This window comes from Mus caroli, unplaced genomic scaffold (assembly GCF_978045245.1).
Source record: "Mus caroli unplaced genomic scaffold, Mus_caroli_1 scaffold_5, whole genome shotgun sequence".
Classification (NCBI taxonomy): Eukaryota; Metazoa; Chordata; class Mammalia; order Rodentia; family Muridae; genus Mus; species Mus caroli.
Window position 1 is genome coordinate 155,142,526 of NW_028227260.1, and position 21,173 is coordinate 155,163,698.

At 39.8% G+C, this 21,173-nt stretch overlaps 1 protein-coding gene across 5 annotated transcripts in view; it reads left to right on the forward strand.

Moving 5' to 3' along the window:
• The window catches only part of F8 (coagulation factor VIII), a 231,296-nt gene that overhangs the window by 176,709 nt on the left and 33,414 nt on the right, over positions 1 to 21,173 (forward strand). For 3 of the 5 annotated variants that reach the window (XM_085838320.1, XM_085838319.1, XM_085838322.1), the window contains 3 exons: positions 13,231 to 13,375; positions 13,775 to 13,923; positions 14,746 to 14,922. In XM_085838320.1, coding sequence (XP_085694446.1) covers positions 13,231 to 13,375; positions 13,775 to 13,923; positions 14,746 to 14,922 — 471 coding nt within the window. The remainder of the gene's footprint in view (positions 1 to 13,230; positions 13,376 to 13,774; positions 13,924 to 14,745; positions 14,923 to 21,173) is intronic. The other 2 variants (XM_085838321.1, XM_085838323.1) reach the window with 1 other exon arrangement.

Sequence of the window (21,173 nt, forward strand, 5' to 3'; positions counted from 1 at the left end):
GAGACGAAAGGATGGACCATGTAGAGACTACCCAACCCAGGGGTCCATCCCATAATCAGCCACCAAATGCAGACACTATTGCATATGCCAGCAAGATTTTGCTGAAAGGACCCCGATATAGCCTTCATGTGTGAGGCTATGCCAGTGCCTGGCAAATACAGAAGTGGATGCTTACAGTCATCTATTGGATGGAACACAGAGCCCCCAATGGAGGAGCAAGAGAAAATACCCAAGGAGCTGAAGGGGTCTGCAACCCTATAGGTGAAACAACAATGTGGACTAACCAATACCCCCCAGAGCTTGTGTCTGTAGCTGCATATGTAGCAGAAGATGGTCTAGTCAGCCACCATCGGGAAGAGAGGCCCCTTGGTCTTGCAAACTCTATATGCCCCAGTAAAGGGGAATGCCATGGTCAGGAAGTGGGATTGGGTGGGTAGGGGAGCAGGGTGGGGGAAGGGTATAGGGGACTTTGGAGATAGCATTTGAAATATAAATGAAGTAAATATTTAATTTAAAAACACACATGAAAAACCCTTTCCATTTATAAGGTACGGGTCTGGTCCCTTTCAAATCCCATCCAAGAGATGGTGACATTGCACCAGGATAGGAGGAGTTACCCCTGGTGAGTGCTACTGGAGAGATATAGGGAGATGTTTGAAGCTCTTGTAGATATTAAATATATTTAAGTTAGTCAGAGCCATCATTAATTTTATGTTAAGGTGTATCTTTTTGTTTGCTTTTTAAGTTAGGCTTTTAGCATTTGATGTTTTCTTTATGTTATACCGTGTCCCTGTGGGTTGTGAAGATCCCTGAGTAATGGGCAATTTCCCATTGTGAGCCAAAGATTTTGAATTGGAAGTTGGTAAAGGCAGGGCCATTATCAGTTTTCAATCTGTTAAGAAGTACCCATGACTGTAAATGTAACTTTTATTCTCCTGATGTAATTGTTGCCTCAGGGGCTTACTGCCTTCATCTGCTAACCTAGGCTTAGTCCTGACAGCTTCTAGCCTCCATACAATCTAATCTAGGCCTAGAATTTTTTCAGCCTTTGGACCTTATTCTAAATAAGCTCACCCTTTCTTGTTCTTTCTGAACTCTATCTGGCTGAATCAACTCAGCTGTTCTGGCTCAAACTCCTCTTCAAGCTGATCGATTCAATCTGGCTTTTCTCTCTCTTTTTCTTTTTCTCTGTCTCTTTCTCTTTCTTGGCCTTTCATCAATTGTTCTGCTTGCCCTCTAACTCTAGAAGTCTATTCTGATCTTCTGGTTCCTTCTCACTCTGTGGCTCATTCTCTCTTTACCTGTATCTAGTTTGTTCTCTCTACACAATCTGTCTCTGTACAACTCTCCCTTTAAAACTGTCTTTCTCCTCTCTTCTAAACTTGAGAGTTAGGTTTTGAGGAAAGAAAAGTGTGGGTTTAAGAGGTCATTTTGAGGTGATGGAAATTTCCATTCCCAAGAATGTGATGGGTGTAATAGGCTGTATTTGATGAGGAGCTATTTTGAATTCTAGAGAGGATAGGGAAGGTATTAACTGATCTTTAAGTTGGGATGGGAAGGTGGAACAATCTCTCCATACCAAGATGTCAGCATCTATGTAGTAGTAATTACTGAGTCCTTAGTCTAAGCAAGGTTTAAATGTAGTGGCCAAGGCCTCTTGTCAGATAGTGGAAATGTCAGCAATTCTCAGAAGAAGAACTGTCCATTTATATCACAAGGCCAACCCAGTGTTGTTAATGAAGTATACTGAAAATGCAAAGCATTCGCAGTCTTGAGGGTGGGGAGAAATAGAAAAAAAAGCAGTCCTTGGTATCTATTGCCAAGAGAGGGACATTAGCAAGGATGGTTGAGACATGGGGCAGCCCTCTTGGGGGAGAATTATTAGTTGGGAGGATTTATTAGTTACTCTTAAATCTTGTGGTAGTCTTCATCCCCATGAGCTGATTTTTATAGAAAACATAGGGTTTGCCTGAACTGCTGGAAGGATGAGTATTTTGGAGTAGAGTCACTCTTTTACTATAACTTGCTTCAAGTTTCTCCCTTAATAGAGGCCATTGTTCAACTCAAATGAACTCATTCAAAAACCAGTCAAGGCTCTTCAGATTTGGGGTGATTTGGAAGGGGGTCTTTAAGAATTTGGGAATATAATTTTTATGGGTATAATCATCTAGCCTGATGCAATTCCTTTCTGGTTGGGTGTGTCTGCTTCACCGCTGGGGTGTCAGAATGCCTTCAGCAAGCTGATCAGGGGAGGTAGAACACAGACCATGATAGGGGTCCCAGCCCATGTTTCTCCGGGTAAGAAACAGTGGGGTCTGGAATAGATACTGTGGTTCCTGGTCTCTTGTGTACCTCTATGCCACTGGTATACCACTAGGAGTTGAGAACAGGGTCCGTGCTTTCCCTTAGGGCATCTATGCACCAGGCAGGAAGGGAATGGCTGAGCCTGGGATGGGTGTGGAATCCAGTTTGGTTCAGATTGAGTGCCAAGAGTAGGGAGGGGCTGATACAGAGAAAGCCTTCTCTGGGAGATTTAGGTGTGGCTCTTTACAATAAAGCCCCCACCCAACCACCTCCAGGCAATCGTTGTTGAAGGAGAGAGTCCTTGCCTATCCAGACTGCTTTATTTGATGGAGGATATGAATGTATACCCCTTACTTGGGTACTCGGGGTGAACCAAAGATTAAATACCTTTTGAAGGAAGGAATGCCCAGGAAGGGAAGCTCATTGGCCAAACACTCAGGGCCTATCTAGATGCCTCATTAACATGGAAAACACCAGGTTTTTATGCTATGTGACTGATTGTTGTGGTCCTCTCAGAGAAGTGTCATGGTTACATGTTTCAGATCAGGTAGTTTGCCAGGGAGTTGGTTCCACACCTGCCGTTCTCAATTCTGAGATTGAAAGACCCACAACATGAGGACTCCCCCACGTTCTGACTCAGGAGAGGCGACACCCCAAAATCACCCACAAGAAATGGTCTTGCTGCAAACTGCAAGAGGATTTTTATTCAAGAGTGCTGTCGGGCCCACGGTCATACACGCAGGGGTAGAGGACCGTGGCCGAGTAGCTGGATAAGGGGGTATTTAAAGGAAGAAACCACAACTCAAGGAAGTGGGGAGGGCATTGTTGGAAAAAAAAAATACCAAAGATACCAGTTAAGAGTCACAAGGAAGTGCAAAGTCACAAGTGTCACAAGGTAATTGTTCTGGTTAACTCTCAAGACAGTTTCTAAGAGCCCCTAACAATAGCACATTCTTTGAATGAACACTCTTTGAACCCAGGAAGGGGGTGGGTGGAGGAATGTTGCTATCTGTTTTATGACCAGCACACCTCAGAGCACTGAGCCACAAAGGCCACACTCCCAAGCCTGGGCCCAAAGGCCTAGAATTTTGCCCTTACGTTTTACTTTTTCAAGATTACCCAGGGTTTGAACCTGCTCACCTTTACTAGTTCTTCTGTCTGGTGGCATGATCCACTTGCACCACAGTTGACTAGCAAGTACCACTTCTAGGGCTTCTAAAGTATCTCTCCCCAGAAGTTTGGTGATAGTGTTGGTTATTAGAGGGTGTATTAGACTGGTAGTTCTATCAGGGTCTATAGGCTTGCTTAGTGATAAAAAGCATGGGAGCAGTCCCATATACTAAAAGCTGGGGCCTGGGAATTAGCTGCCTATTTTATGGAATCTTTTGTCTCAAAATTATCTTGTCTTCCACAGTATCATTAAGGCATTTGAATTGCTTCTCATATATTTTTATGATGGGGGTTTGGGTGGGAGTTCTCTGAGATGCTGGACACCCATGAAGCCTCTATGGAAATAGTTTTCCCTTTTACTGTCATGGATGAGGGCTGACCTGTTTTAAATTTAAAAGTTTTAGTTGTTCTCCACCTTTATCATATCAGTAGAGACAACCTTTTTACCAATGGAAGTCTTTGCAGCATCAGGGGCAGACTGTCTTACTGACATTGGGGTCCCTCGTGGGGAAATTATTTTTTGGATATTCATTTTTCCAATGTCATTTTTTGTTATATTTAAAGCAGATCCCTTCTGTTTTTATTGATGCTGTCAAGGCCTGAGCTACAAAATTCACCTGATATGATATTGTTCCTGTCTTGGGTAGCCACAAGCCATCTATCATAGTATTCATTTTTGAGCTCTTGGCAGGCCAGCATGAACTCAGAAGTCAACCCCTCCCAAATGCTGTTTTTAAGAAGGAGTTCTCTGGCTACAGGGTAAGGAATTTTTGTCTCTAAGCTCATTTTAGTTCTAAGAATAAAGTCACAGAGAGCTCCTCTGGCTTTTGGTGGAGGAAAAGCATGGAGAAGACAGGGTCTTGTGAGCCGGAGAGGGGTGGGGTGATTCTGTCCCAGGCTTGGAGCAAGCAGAGGCACGCCTGATCTAAAATACCCCACTGGCTGTGCTGCTTGTTGGGCTCCTGTGGAAAATGCCCCCTGGCCAAAATGTTAATTAAAGCCTCATGGGATGTCATCTCGGCCCTGATTCCACTTGATTTCTTGGAGGCATTTGTCCCAGAAGAGAGCCTTCCATTGTAGGGTGATTGGGCCTTTGCAGTCACACACACACACACACACACACACACACACACACACACACACACCATATTTTTCAAACACCCCTAGTGTTAGTTATCCCTCCCTACTACCCTACTAGTTATCCCTCCCTACTCTCCTCTACCCTACAGTTCTGTCTCCCTATTTGAACCCAGTCCTCCAATATTGTTCTTTCCCCTTCACAATACCCATCTTCTACTATTCTCCTTCCCATAAGTTCTCTCCCCACCTAATAATAGCTGTTCTACTCAGATCCTATCATAATGTTCTGTTCTGCTTTTCTTCTTCTTCCTGCTATCATTAAAATTGGTAATTGACATATAATTTACAGACAGCTAAATTCCCATGGTGGCAACAGGAACAGGAAAAGAAGTAAAGGCAGGACCATACTCTTTCATCACTTGTCCCTCAAATGCAAAATAAGTTGGTACCAGAGGAAAGGTTTGGTTCAGGGGAATCCAAGCTAATAAAGTGTGCAGAAGGAAAAATATATCTGGAGTGTATGACAGAACATGCCAGTTCTGCTTATTAACATAGTCCTCATCTTCAGATACACAGAGGCTACAACAGTTACATTTTATGTCATCTGGTGGTTTTCCCACTAGCCAGACTGCTGTGCTAGTTTATATAGAAACGAAGCAATAATGTATTACAAAAGGAAATATGCCCAAATTGTAAATTTTCATAATTTTCGAGATACAAACATTTCTAATCTTTTCTAAATGTTTCTTGATGATGCCAAACCCCACCAGGAATAAAACAAAAGGAAATTAATATGCAAAGGAACATCTGTCCTCCTGAGTTTATTGGCACTATACCTAGAACAGCCAGGAAAATGAATCATTATCTAGCAACTGACCAATGCATAACGAAAGATTACTCAGTAGAGTCTCCTTCAGCATCAAGTATGAAGTTACCTCATTTAAGGCAATATGAATGGAATTGGAGGACACCAATTTAAGCAACTGGCTAGGTACAAAAAGCTAAATTATCATGGTAGCAATAGAAATGAAAAGTAAAACAAAACAAAAACAAAAAAACAAAAAACAGAAGCTATCATCCCATGAATTAATGATTCTTCAAATCAATTTAATCTAGAGCCTAATAAATTTTCCTAATGACAAATCAATGTCAAAAATAATGAAACGAGGAGCGATTCAATGTGTTTGCCCCCGAATCTCTACTTCCCCAAGCAGAGATGCATTATCTGAAGGGCAGATTTAACATTTTCTTCTTCCACAATGCACGGCACTTTTCCCTATGCCGGCTGAATTCTCAATGGCACAGAACAGATATATTCTCTCTGCTCCAATCAGAAATTATCATCTGTGCTATTATCCTTTCTGCTTCTTTTAAAACCATAAGCATCATGAGAACTAGGGAACTCCAGTGTTTCTTGCTAAGGCAGAGAAACAAAAGGAGAATTGTGTGTGTGTGTGTTTAAGTGTGTGTCTTTATCTGTGTCTCTGTGTTGCATGTTTCTGGAGAAATATTTAAGCAGTGCTGTGAGGTTAAGGGGTGAGTGATGTAATATATTAATGCCATGAAGTGTTTAATGGGGAAGATGGCTGGGAAATGAACAAGATGGCCTCATGGTTTGTCCCCACTAACCTGAATTCTATTGCTTGAGACAAATAAATGATGACACTATTAAAAAAAAAAAAAAAAAAAAAAAAAAAAAAAAACAGAAGCTAGATCACATATTCCATCACCTGTCCCCAAAGATAAAACAAGTTGGTAAAGGTGACTTATCAGACTTCCTGTCCCGAGGGAGAGAGAGTTTCCTGCAGAACGAGGAGCTTCAAGCATGTGCCATCTTGCCTCTTGGAGGCTCAACAAATTTCACATATTCAGTACTGTTAGAGCAATTATTTAACTTCAATATGAGTTTTACTAAGAAATATTCACACAATAGGTAAATCCTTTTCAGATGCTTGGTTTGCAGTTTCTTTTTTCTCACTTTGTACATTGCCTTTTAATTCTGTTGCTTCCTTTGTTGTACAAAGCTTTACATTTTGATGTGATTCCACTTGTGTATTTTTGGTTTTGTTGTCTGCCTGTGGCTTTTGATGTGATACCCAAAATAACTTCCCATAAACATATCAAAAAATATTTTCCTCCTAAATTTTCTTCCAGGTTTATAATTCCTGGTCTTATTTGTAGGCGATTAATGTTTTTTTCAGTTGATTTTCACTTTTTTTCCCAAGACAGGGTTCTTTGTGTAGCCTGGCTATCCTGGAACTCACTATATAGACCAGGCTGGACTTGAACTCAGAGATCCGCCAGCCTCTGCCTCCTGATTGCTGGGATTAAAGGTGCCTGCCACCACCATTCAGCTTATGGGTTTTTTTTTTTTACATGTATTTTAAGTAAATATCCCAATTTCAATTTTCTATGTGTTAGATATTTAGTTTACCCAATACTATTTCTAGAAGAAACTAATTTTTCCTCAATGTGTGTTCTTGGCATCCTTCTATATTTATAAATCTGGTAATGATAAACACATAAATTTATTCATGTTTTTATATTAATTACTGTGCTGGCAAATTATATATCAACATGACACAAGCTAGAGTCATCTGAGAGGAAGAATCCTCAATTGATAAATGCTTCCATAACATTAGTCTATAGGCAGGCAGAGCCATATGTCAACATGACACAAGCTAGAGTTGTCTGAGAGGAAGAAACCTCAATTGAGAAATACTGCCATAACATTAGGTTATAGGCAGGCAGATCAATGGGGCATTTTCTTAGTTAGTGAGTGATGGGGGGAAGACCCAGCCCATTGTGGATGTAGACAGCCCTAGTCTGGTGGCCCTGGGTTCTATAAAAAAAAGAAGAATGAGCAAGCTTTGAGGAACATTACAGTAAACACTCATCCACAGCCTCTGTATCAGATCCTTCATCTAATTTCCTGCTTTGACTTTCTTCCCTGACTACCCCCAGTAACAGAGTATGATCTGAGAGTTGAAAGATGAAATAAATCCCTTACTCCCCAAGGTTTTCTATAATCATGGTATTTCATTACAGCAGTAGAAATCCTAAGACATTTACTTTCTCCTCACTATCCTCAGAGGGATGTAGTTCATCATTACAGGGAATGCATGATGACAAAAGTCTAAAGTGAGTCTTAGTCTCTCTCTCTCTCTCTCTCTCTCTCTCTCTCTCTCTCTCTCTCTCTCTCTCAGAGAGAGAGGTGGGCCTCATAAAGATACTTTGTTAATCAGATCAATTTGATGATTGATATTAAAGTATCACACTGTTCTGGAAGATAATGTGTCTATTTTTATGTCAGTGCCATATTATTTGGATAGCCTTGCAACGTATTAAAATCAGGAAGTGTGAGATAAATTCTTTTTTTAATTATTAGACATATTCTTCATTTACACATCAAATGCTATCCCCTTTCCTAGTTTCCTCTCCAAAAATCCCCTATACCCTCCCTCCTACCCCTGCTCCCAAACCCACCCACTCCTGCTTCCTGGCCCTGGCAGTCCCCTGTACTGGGGCATATAATCTTCACAAGACCAAGGGCCTCTCCTCCCATTGACGGCTGACTAGCCCATCCTCTGCTACATATGCAACTAGAGACACAAGCTCTGGGGGTGCTGGTTAGTTCATATTGTTGTTCCTTCTATGGGGTTGCAGACCCCTTCAGCTCCTTGGGTGCTTTCTCTAGCTCCTTCATTGGGGGCCCTGTGTTCCATCCAATAGATGACTGTGAGCATCCACTTCTGTATTTAGCAGGCATTGGCATAGCCTCACAAGAGACAGCTATATCAGGGTCCTTTCAGCAAAATCTTGCTGGCATATGCAATAGTGTCTGGGTTTGGTGGTTTTATATGGGGTGGATCCCCAGGTGGGGCAATCTCTGGATGTTCCTTCCTTCTATCTCAGCTCTGAACTTTGTCTCTGTAACTCCTTCCATGGGTATTTTGTTCCCCATTCTAAGAAGGAGCGAAGTATCCACACTTTGGTCTTCGTTCTTCTTGAGTTTCATGTGGTTTGTGAATTGTATCTTGGGTATTCAGAGCTTCTGGGCTAATATCCACTTATCAGTGAGTGCATATCATGTGAGTTCTTTTGTGATTGGGTTACCTCACTCAGGATGATATCCTCCAGATCCATCCATTTGCCCAAGAATTTCATAAATTCATTGTTTTTAATAGATGAGTAGTACTCCATTGTATAAATGTACCACATTTTCTGTATCCATTCCTCTGTTGAGTGACATCTAGGTTCTTTCCAGCTTCTGGCTATTATAAGATATTTTTGGTTTTTTGGACAGAGTCACACTATGTAACCCTGGCTGGCTTAGAACTTACTGTGTAGACAAGGCTGGCCTGTAACTCAGTGGTTCTCAATCTTCCTAATGTTACAACCCTTTAGCACAGTTCCTCATGTAGTAAAATCCAACCATAAAATTATTTCACTGCTACTTCATAACTGTAATTTTTCTAGTGTTATGAATCATAATGTAAATATATGTTATGTAACCCAAAGGAGTCATAACCCACAGGTTGAGAACTACTGCTCTAATTTATAGACATCTACCTGCCTCTGCCTCCAGAATGCTAGAATTAATGGTGAGCATATCTGTTTCATTTTTCACTTATCTATGTAGTCTGGATATCAGGATGCAGAAAGTTTAGCACTGCTGAGAGCCAGATGGCAGATAGCATCACAATAATAGAAGTATATATGAAAGTGAAAGATCATATGGAAATATGAATCAGAGAATGATTAAGAATGAGGTTTGCCAGGGCTATGCAAAGAAACCCTATCTCGAAAAAAAAAAACAAAACAAAAAACAAAAACAAAAACAAACAAACAAACAAAAGAATGAGGTTTGCTCTTCTATGACAATTGAATCTTGTATAAGAACAAGAATTCCTTGAGAACCAACTCAATTATAATACCATCCCCTTATTAGGTTTTCTCTTTCTTTCTTTCTTTCTTTCTTTCTTTCTTTCTTTCTTTCTTTCTTTCTTTTCTTTTTTTTTTTTCTTTTTTTTGGACATTGGGCAATTTTGCCATAATATAATAAGTTAAAAAGAATGCAAATTGAGAAATACAATAGTTGGGGTTGGGCAGCAAATACAGAGTGGGCTTTCAAGGTGAGCATTTTTTTTATTTTTATTAGATATTTTCTTCATTTACATTTCAAATGCTATCACAAAAGTCCCCTATACCCTACCCTTATTAGGTTTTCTTTCTTCATCTCTTTCTTGTCTTTCTCAACATCTCCACCCCCACTTTGCCACCCCCACCCCCACCCCTACATCTCATTGTATAATTCTAGATATTCTGGACTCCCTAAGTAGAAGTAGAACAGGCTAGTTTCAAATTCAGAGATCTGTTTACTTCTGCCTCCCGAGTGCTTGGATTAAAAGATATTTGGCACCATGCCAGACTTAGGTTCTATCTCTTAAAGGGCCTACTATTAAGGGAGAATTGGAGAATCACCTCAATCCTTTTTGGTGTTGCCTAAAGTTAAGGACACCTTTCCTAGAGTGTCTCCTCAGAGAAAGAACCAAAGACCAAAAAATATGTTAAGGAAATTGTCTTAGGTAGGGTTTTACTGCTATGAACAGACAACATGACCAACCCTGAAAATGACAACATTTAATTGGGGCTGGCTTGTAGGTTCAGAGGTTCAATCCAGTACTATCAAGGCAGGAACATGGAAGCATCCAGACAGGCATGGTACAGGAGGAGTTGAGAATTCTACATCTTCATCTGAAGGCTCCTAGTGGAAGACTTGACTTCTAGGTAGCCAACGCCCACAGTGACATACCTACTCCAACAGGGCCACACCTTTTAATGGTGCCACTCCCTGGGCCAAGCATATACAAACCATCACAGAAACCTTTAATGAGACCAGAGTTTAGGAAAGGATATATCTTGCATAAAAAGACAAGGCAAACCATGTAGGAAAATAACAAAGAACCAGTAGTATCAAGTCTTTGTTTATCAAGAGTTTTATTGAGGTAGGCATGAAAATTGCATTCTGCTGAAAATAACTTGATCGATGGTTGTGAAAACTGCATTCTATCTCCTCAGGCCACCTAAGGAATAAATAAACTGTATTCTATTGCTTTGGTGTAATTTTGCAGTCAGTTAAAGGATGTTCTGTATGGGCCAAAATTCAGCATGGATATTTGAGATAGGAGATGACTAACCAAACTTACTGTCACAAGTTTCCTTTACAGCTATTGCTAGTTTGGGGCCAGGAAGGAAAAAATACTTATATTATTTGTCATCAGTCCATCACTTAGTTTTATGGCTAACTTAGGACTTCAAGTTGTTCTTCTAGTTCATTTCATAAATAAGCAGTGAAAAATAATTTGAGGAATGCTTAGTGAAACACTGGCATTTGAAAGCTTTGAGCCAGCCAGGGCTACACAGAGAAACCCTGTCTCGAAAAACAAACAAACAAACAAACAAAAACCCAAAAAAAGAAAGCTTTGAGCTCCTTCTTTAAGAAGCTGTCTTCTCAAAAAAAAAAAAAAAAAGAAAGAAAGAAAGAAAGAAAGAAAGAAAGAAAAGAAAAGAAAAAAGAAAGAGAGAAAGGAAGAATCTGTCTTCTCTCCCACTTCCCTAACTCCTTGCCTACCTATCATGATGATGCTGTGTTAGAAGCTCAGGTGGACATTTTGTATTTTTTCAAAAGGTCAGAATTTATTGAATAAATTCAGAAGTTATATTAGTTTTATTGGCTATGGTTTGGCAAATAGGTACAACTAACCTTGATAATTGGTTATTGGCCAAAAAATTGGGTTCTTTTATTTCAATCTTAACTGCTAGTATTAATTCTCAGATTATACATTAATACTTCACACAATACCAGAGCTCCCAGGGACTAAACCATCAACCAAAGAATACACATGGATAGCAGAGGATGGCCTTGTTGAACATCAATAGAAGGAAAGGCCCTTGGTCCTGAGAAGGCTTGATGTCCCAGTATAGGGGAATGCCAGGTCAGGGAAGCACAAGTGGGTGGATTGGTGAGCAGGGGGAGGGGAGATGGGATAGGGGGTTTTCAGAGGAGAAACCAGGATAGGGGATAGCATTTGAAATGTTAATAAAGAAAATATCTAATAAAAAGTACTTCACACAATAATAAGCAAATATGGAGGTCACAGAATGATTAAAAAGTGTTAAAGAGACTGCAAAGTTGAGAGATACCATCTTGAAGTTATGGGAAGAGATCTGATGCAAACTCCAAAGAATACTCTTTAGGGGACCAGAAAAGAACTCTTGGGACGCACAGCACAGAGCTGCTTTTAGTTACAGAGATGTCAGGTGCAATTCCAGGTGACAAGACATTTCAGCTGTCAGTTTGAAGTGGGCCAAGTGTCACAGGCTAGGGAAACTAGAAACTGCACTACAGGGCTGGAGAGATGGCTCAGTGGGTAAGAGCACCTGACTGCTCTTCCAAAGGTCCAGAGTTCAAATCCCAGCAACTACATGGTGGCTCACAACCATCCGTAACGAGATATGGCTCCCTCTTCTGGAGTGTCTGAAGACAGCTACAGTGTACTTACATATAATAAATAAATAAATCTTTAAAAAAAATAAATTGCCTTAGTCATAATATTAAAAAAAAAAAAGAAAGAAACTGCACTACAGCTTGAGCTCTGGAACAGAGGCAGAGTCTTTTGATGTGGCAAATTTCCTGGACAAGGCTCATGACAAGTGACCTTGTGACTGGTTAGTGTGCCTACCACACTTTGGTCTTGAGGTGGTCCTTCTTTTACAGACCCAAGTGAGGGGGTTCTATCTGATGAAATTGATAAGTTCATATGTCTTATGTAAATGGGAACATCATTTACTGGTATAAACAATCATTTTGTGCCTCCTAATGTGTTTTCAGATAATGGTTGTCACTTGTGTAAACAAGATATAGAGTCATTCTCTCTTTGTTCTTACACTCAAAATGGAGTAACTCAAGCTGAGACTATTGCTTAAGACTACACAAGCCAGCTTCTTATCCTCTCCACAATAATACCTCAATATCACCACACTCAGTATCAGTCCTCTAACACATGAAACCTTAAGAAAAACTTCATCCAACTCATAGCTACATGTTACTAGGGGTGCCAATGAAAGTTAACCTTACAAAGTTCTTGGGTAAATAGGGATATTGTAAAGAATACACATGAGTGGGGTTGGACCTGAGTCCACAAGAGGTAATCAGTCTGCTTCTGAGTCTATAGCCAGGACTACAGGCAGAAGGCCACTATCAAACAGTTGTACTTGGTTTGTTGCTAACCCTAACCTCCCAAGTACATCCCAAGATGCCCATAGATGGATGTCTGCCAAATCATTGTTCTTGTGAAATAAAAGCTAAGTAACTCTTATATCTATACTGTAGTTACACAGTGCTAATGTCTTCCTCAACTTTTATGAGGAACCCAAGGTAGAAAACCACTTCATTGAACTGAGATCACACCAAACTACTTTGTCCCACTCTTATTCTTGGTGATTTAAAAAGAATTATGTATACTATGCTAACATTTATCTAGTCAACATATTTTCATTTGAATTTATTGATACTGTTTTTTTAAATGCCAGAGGCAAAATTAGAAGGAAAAGAACAACTTGTTTATGCTTTGTATTTACTTTCCACATATTTTTGATAATCTCTTCTAATAGGTTTTCTTTGGCAATGTGGACTCATCTGGGATTAAGCATAATAGTTTTAATCCTCCAATTATTGCTCGATATATCCGTTTGCACCCCACTCATTCTAGCATCCGTAGTACTCTTCGCATGGAGTTGATGGGCTGTGATTTAAACAGTAAGTTCCAAGTCTTTCCATATTATTTTCTTCCCTAACCATAAGTAGAATAACTAGCTGAGACTGTGAGGAGGGATTTCTATCACAGTATATAGCACCATCAGTGATAAAACCATCACAGTTCTGAAACAAACAGAATAACAAAAGTAGGATTTTTGTTACTGTAGTTCTCCAGAAGCACTCATTTCCTATACTTCTATCAACAAGGAAAATTAAAATCAAGCAGAACTAAGGAGAATTCACTAGAAAATCTGAGCAGTTTTCAATAACAGAAATTATATAAAAATCGGTGCCTGAAAATTATCATGATGATAATATCTCTAGAGGACTGAAGACAACACAGTGAAACCTAGGCTGCAGGATACCCATGTGACATCATTATACTTTCATTTTTTTGAGGTTGCAGCATACCATTGGGAATGGAAAGTAAAGTAATATCAGATACACAAATCACTGCCTCATCCTACTTCACCAATATGTTTGCTACTTGGTCTCCTTCACAAGCTCGACTTCACCTCCAGGGAAGGACTAATGCCTGGCGACCTCAGGTAACTGCAACATATTTACCATTTAACTAATTAAAGTAGAAAATAAAGGCTAGAAAATTAGGAAAAGCCCTTGTTTTTCATAGGTATATATGTTCACTGTTCCTAAGAAAAATGTTTAGAAGGGTCAATAATGCCCCATGGGCATTCTGTTGATGTGCCATGTGATTTTGTATAGCATTTGATGGAAGAAGAAATGATCCTTAATGAACTGCCTAGAAGAATAATCTCTGTAGCCAGTACTAGAGTAATTTCTGTGAAATAATTATGGTAGCTAAAGTCCAATCCAAAGCTGGTAAGATGGTTCAGCAGATAAAGATGCTTGACACCAAACCAGATGAGATGACATAAGTTCAATTCTTGGGATCCACATAGGGGAAAGAAAGAGCCAATTCCTTTAAGTTGTCCTCAGACCTCCATACAGGTTCCATGGCCATGAACATGTGTGTATATGCACACACACACACACACACACACACATACTTGGACAAGTAAGTAAATATAATATAAAAATTTAAGTCCAGTTTTAAAAGTGTTATTATTTTGAATGAAGTAGTTTGGCTACTACGTTGCCAAACTTTATGTTCTCGTAGTTATAGTTCCTAAAATTCATTCAGCACTTACTAGGAACCTATTAAGTGAGTGACCTGAGGAGATTAAAATAAGAATTATGAAAAATTTGGCCCTTGGAATTCTTAGTCAAATAAAGGAGGCAGACAAACCCTTATGTACAGTGATAAGTGCTGTAGTATGGTTACAAAGACAGCGGTGAATTTCTCAGAGCAAATAATGACAAAGGAGATTTTATTCAAATATCTTCCTCAGGTGAATGATCCAAAAGAATGGTTGCAAGTGGACTTACAAAAGACAATGAAAGTCACTGGAATAATAACCCAGGGAGTGAAATCTCTCTTTACCAGCATGTTTGTGAAAGAGTTCCTTATCTCCAGCAGTCAAGATGGCCATCACTGGACTCAAATTTTATACAATGGCAAGGTAAAGGTATGTTCTTATAAGAAAGGCACAGTGTTTATGGTGACTCAAGCCTGTAACCCTTTCACACAGTTATAGGTCATGTTGGGTTTAAAGATTGAGACCCTGCCTTAAATAAATGAATAAAAGACATAACACCTGTCTTTGATCTTGACATTTAGAGATAAAACCAGATTGATTTGTGACCACCCTCTCAGGACACAATTTACTAAGTACCTACATTAACAGGACACTGTGAACAACTTTATGAGAGAACACAGTGACCCCCCAACAGGGGAGTAAAATTTCAAGGGATAAAAAAAAGTACAGCCAAGAATTGTTTCTCATATAGAAAGTCATACAGAATGATTGCCAAAAAATTAAATACAGAGGGTTGCAGTTTAGGTCTTTTTTTTTCTTTTTCTTTTTCTTTTTCTTTTTCTTTTTCTTTTCTTTTCTTTTCTTTTCTTTTCTTTTCTTTTCTTTTCTTTTCCTTTCTTTCTTTCTTTCTTTCTTTCTTTCTTTCTTTCTTTCTTTCTTTCTTCTTTGGACAACTGTTTAATGATGCTCTTATTCTCACTAGCAAGGCTAGACTTCCAAACCTTACTAACTTTAACTATAGTGGTCCATCTTAACTTGGATTTTCTAGCTAATTCAACAAAGTATACCAACTATAAGCATAATACAAGTCTTAGTATGCCATAAATAATATGAGTAGCAATAGTTTACGTCATCTGTGGTATTTTGTAATATTTTTTAAACGAAGAATTAACCATGGTGGGGTATGTCAGCTTTCCATTACTATAACATCCATCTGAGATAAACAACTTATAATGACAGTTTGATGATTTATTTAGAACATATTATGACAACAGCATAAATGTCATAATTGGCCAGGCATGGTGGCGCACACCTTTAATCCCAGCACTTGGGAGGCAGAGGCAGGCAGATTTCTGAGTTCCAGGCCAGCCTGGTCTACAAAGTGAGTTCCAGGACAGCCAGGGCTATACAGAGAAACCCTGTCTAGAAAAAAAAATGTCATAATTGAGGGAAATAGAATAAAGAATTCTAAAATTCTAGTCTTATCTTGGAATTAAAGTTACTATTAAACCTTGATAGTTTAATGTATGTTGTATTTTCCATAATAACTAATCAGTAACAGGATAGGTTATAAGTCTCTCAAATGCCAAAAGAAATAATATAAAAAGATAAAGCAAGTATAAATAAAAGCAAGCAGATGAGTACAATGAAGATCAAAATAAGCAGGAAAAATATCCTAATTAGATGTCAAATTTGACAGACATGGTGCTACACACCTTTAATCCTAGTATTGGGAGGCATCAATGCTGGGGTTTAGTTCTAGCAGGCCAGGCACTGAAGCTGGGTGGGATTAGTGGCTTTTTCTCACATGGCAGACTTTTTCTCTTAGGGAGCAAAAATTAATTCTCTGTGGCCAGCAAAAAAGGAAGAATCACACACACACACACACACACAGAGAGAGAGAGAGATCTTATTGTTGGAACATGCTCAAGTTCTCTTTATTTTTTTCCCTACAGCTTGTATCCCCCAACAAAATCTTTCAAGCAATATAAAAATTACAGTGTGGTTATATTCTATTTTTCCTATTGAATGATCACAATGAATACAGGTTAAAAAAAAAAAACAGCATTTGAGCAACTTCTTCATGTAACTTGCTTGTGCCTTCAGGACCTGCTCTGGCCTGATCACATATATACCACTTCCATTTGATAATAGACTGCTACTGTACAGATCCTACTTTATGACTTGCCGGGTCTGATAGTACCCAGCTCATGATGGGCAGTTCAGGTCGCATAGTAACTTGGTGTCCTATTGTCAAATGTTCAGTTTCCACTAAGGCCCAATAGCAGACCAAGAGCTGCTTTTTAAAGGGAGAATAGTTGTCTGCAGATGATGGTAGAGCTTTGCTCCCAAATCCCAAAGGTCTCTTCTGTGATTCACCTACAGGGGCCTGCCAGAGGCTCCAAACAGCATCTCTATCAGTCACAGACAGCTCAAGTACCATCAGGTCTGCTGGATCATATGGTCCAAGTGGTAGAGCAACCTGCACAGAAGCCTGAACCTGTTGAAGGGCCTTCTCCTGTTCCAGGCCTTTTACAAAGCTAGCAGCTTTCTGAGTCACTTGGTAAATAGGCCTAAGTAACACACCTAAGTGAGGGATGTGCGTTCTCCAGAATCCAAATAGACCCATGAAACGTTGTGCTTCTTTCTTGGTTGTGGGAGGGGCCAGGTGCAATAACTTATCTTTCACCTTAGAAAGAATATCTCTGCATGTCCCACACCACTGGACTCCTAAGAAAGTTCACTGAGGTAGATGGTCCTTGAATTTTAGTTGGATTTATTTCCCATCCTCTGATATGCATATGTGTTACCAATAAGTCCAAAGTGGTTGCTACTTCCTGCTCACTTAGTCCAACCAGCATAATGTCATCAATATAGTATACCAATGTAATATCTTATAGAAGAGAAAGATGATCAAGATCCCTTCTAACTAAGTTATGACACAGGGCAGAAGAGTTAATATATCCTGAGGCAAAACTGTAAACGTTTCAGCTAGCATTGCCAATTGAAAGCAAGTTGGACAGGTACTGAGAAAAAGGCATTTGCTAGATCAATAGCTGCATACCAGGTACTAGGAGATGTATTTAATTTGCTCAAGCAATGAAACTACATCTGGTACAGCAGGTGCAATTGGCTTTACTACCTGATTTAGTTTTCGATAGTCAACTGCCATTCTCCATGATCCATCTGTCTTCTGCACTGGCCAGGTAGGAGAGTTAAAGGGAGATGTGGTGGGAACCACCACCCCTGCCTCTTTCAAATCCTTGATGGTGGCACTAATTTCTGCAGTTCTTCCAGGAATATGATATTTTTTTGATTTACTATTTTCTTTGGCAGAGGCAACTCTAAAGGCTTCCATTTAGCCTTTCCAACCATAATTGCCCTCAGTTCACAGGTCAGGGAACCAATGTGAGAGTTCTGCCAATTTCTGAGTATATCTATCCCAATTATACATTCTGGAACTGGGGAAATGACCACAGGATGTGTTCGGGGACCTACTGGACCTACTGTGAGTCGGACATCAGTCAAAACTCCATAAGCCCCTACTTAAAAGCCTGTAGGTCCCTCTGGGGAAGAACTGGAGAAAGGCTAACACAAAACTTTTAGGTGTCTTATCAAGACCCTTCCTTGGGAACCTGGCCATCCCTTCATTCAAGGGGTTCTGGATCTGCAAACTGGCTCAAGTCTGGAAATTGATTCGCTGGCCAAGACTGCCTTTTGCCATGATCCAGTGTAGCCTTTCTTTCATTTGTTTGTGAATTTTTCTGCTTATACAGATCAAACAGATATGCAGTAGGCTTCCTGTCTATTTCATGCCTGGAAACACCATAATTGATTAGCCAGTACCAAAGGTCCGAAGGAGTCATGCCATTAGAAATTTCACCTCTCCTGTACTGACCATTACAAGCTAGGTCATTATACATGTTGTTTTGTCTACACTGCCTGTTATAATAACACTATCACCTTGTCTCTGGTGATTCAATGCTGCCACCTGGCCCTTGTTACCTGGGGGCCCAGTTAAACCTGTTGTGCCTTGGTGCTAGTTATATTTGATGTTAATTCCATTCTCCTATGAGGGGTTTTGAACAAGGAATGAGTCAGCAGATGATTTCCTGTTAACCTTCTTCCCACCTTAATTTGTAAAATAAAGGCAAGCTGATGATTGGGCAGATAAAGGGAAGGTGGAGTGGAAGACTGGGAGAGGGAAGAAGTAGAAAATGGAAGAGGGAGAGGACGCACTGGAGGAGGAGGAAGAAGAAGAAAAGCAGAGGGGGCTGGTGAGATGGCTCAGCGGTTAAGAGCTCCGACTGCTCTTCCAAAGGTCTTGAGTTCAAATCCTGGCAACTACATGGTGGCTCACAACCATCTGTAACGAAATCTGATGCCCTCTTCTGGAGTGTCTGAAGACAGCTACAGTGTACTTACATATAATAAATAAAAGAAGAAGAAGAAAAGCAGAGCAGAAGCACATGGCCTGGAGAAACCGCAAGTACTAAGGGGTCTCATATATGGAGAAGATGGTAGTGTAGTGGTAGATCTGCCCAATCTAGGCGCACAGCATATATTCATATTAATTGAGTTGTGTTTTCATTGCTGGGGTATATTTGGGTTGGAGATTTACAGCAACATATAATGTCTCTGGCAACTCAGTGCTGCCACCTGGCCCTTGGAGCCCAGTTAAACCCATTGCATTTAATTCATCCAATTCAGCAGTAGCATCTCCAACCCTAAGGTCTGGCACAAGGAAAGGGGCAAGAACAAAACTCTTCAACTGTACTGGTACGCCTCTCACCAGTGTGCAGGGTGAGTGTCTTTAGCCCATACCCACATTGACATAGCTATCCCAACAGAGCCACACCTTCTAATAGTGCCACTCTCTGAACCAAGCATATATAAGCCATCACATACCACATAGTTTTTTCAACTATCCTTAGTGCTAATTATCTGTTTCCCATCTCTTCCTCTATCCTACCCTCCCATCCCTCTCCCCACTTAAACCTCCCTCACTATTATTCCCTTTTCCCATTCATATCACCTGTGTTCTACTATTCCACCTTACTTAAGATGTTTCTTTCCTCTCCCCACTACGCAGTCTCAAATTTCAGAGAATTTGTAAATTAAGGTACACTAATTATTTGATTATTAAGTTAGATATAAAGTAAAAGGATAACTATAAAATCTTTATATCAATAGAGAAACTTATTTTCTTTATTAACATTTCAAAGTTTATCCATCCATTTCCGGTTTCCCCTCTGCAAACTCCCTATCCCCCTCCCTCCTGCTTCTATGAGGGTAATCCCCCACCCACTCCTGCCTTCCTGCCCTAGCATTCCCCTATACTAAGGCATCAAGCCTCCACAGGACCAAGGGCCTCTCCTCCCACTGATGCCCTCAAGGCACTCCTCTGCTACATATGCAGCTGGAGCCATGGGTCCCTCCATGTGTACTCTTTGGTTGGTGGTTTAGTCCCTGGGAGCTTGGGGGGGTGGGTCTGGTTGGTTGATATTATTGTTCTTCCTATGGGGTTGCAAACCCCTTCAGCTCCCTTCAGCCCTTTAACTCCCCCATTGAGACACTTTTAAAAACTTCTATGTCACAAAGGAATCATAAAATAGAAAATACTTAGTTGGATATTTGTGGTGCATGCCTTTAATCCCATCACTCCTGAGGCAGAGGCAGGTGGATCTCGAGTTTGAGACCAGCCTGGTCTACAAAGAGAGTTCCAGGATATTCAGGAATACAAAAAGAAACCCTGTCTCAAAAAAGAACCCCCCCAAAATTAAATGAATAATAATAAAACAGTACATATCAAAATAGAAGGCAGAACAAAATAGTGGCTGAATAAGCTGCTTCAGTAATCATCTCCACTTAGGCATACCAAGTTGAATAGTTATTCATATATTAATTCATACTTTCACATGAGCTAAGGAAAGCAAATGACAGACTATAGTGTTTGCTTTTACAATAAAAAAAAATAAGTGAAGACATACTATAGAAAACAGAAAGGAAAGAGTTGCCTTTACCACGTATCCCTCAACTTTAAGCAGCACAGCTCAGAGTTGAGGAAGGGAGAAGATTTAAGATCAGTCCTTAGACTTGCAATCTAATTCCTGGCCTGACAGTGAAATCTGCTGCTGAGTAGCACAAACCTTAGTACCTCCTCTGGTTTATACGTATCTTGGCAGGTTGTAGGCTCAGGATAAGACATAACTTGGCAGCATTAGTAACCTTCATCATGGTAATGGAGCTGGGGCTGGTTCATTCAAACTTATTTTTGCTTAGATAAGATTGCATGGCCCATGGAAACAAAAATTAATTACTAAACAAGACACACATTGCTTGTTTTCCTTGCTAGTAAAGAAGTTGAACTTTACTTTGTTAACATTAGAAGCTACTTCTGGATTAAGAAATCTAGAAAACCACCACAAATGTTCACCTTTACCTTTGTGAAATTATCTATAAAATTGTTCTAGCACAACAAGAAAATATAATGAATTTCTAAGTGAACAGAAAATACTGCATAAGGTACATTGAATTCATATGTTCTTAACTTTTCATTTGTTCTTTCTTTGAAAACTGCATTCACTGTTGGTATGGCCATTTAACTCATGTTGGCCAACAGTAAGTTAGTAGATACGTTAAAAACTTTAAATATGAATGTGTTTCACTCAGTTTCTCAG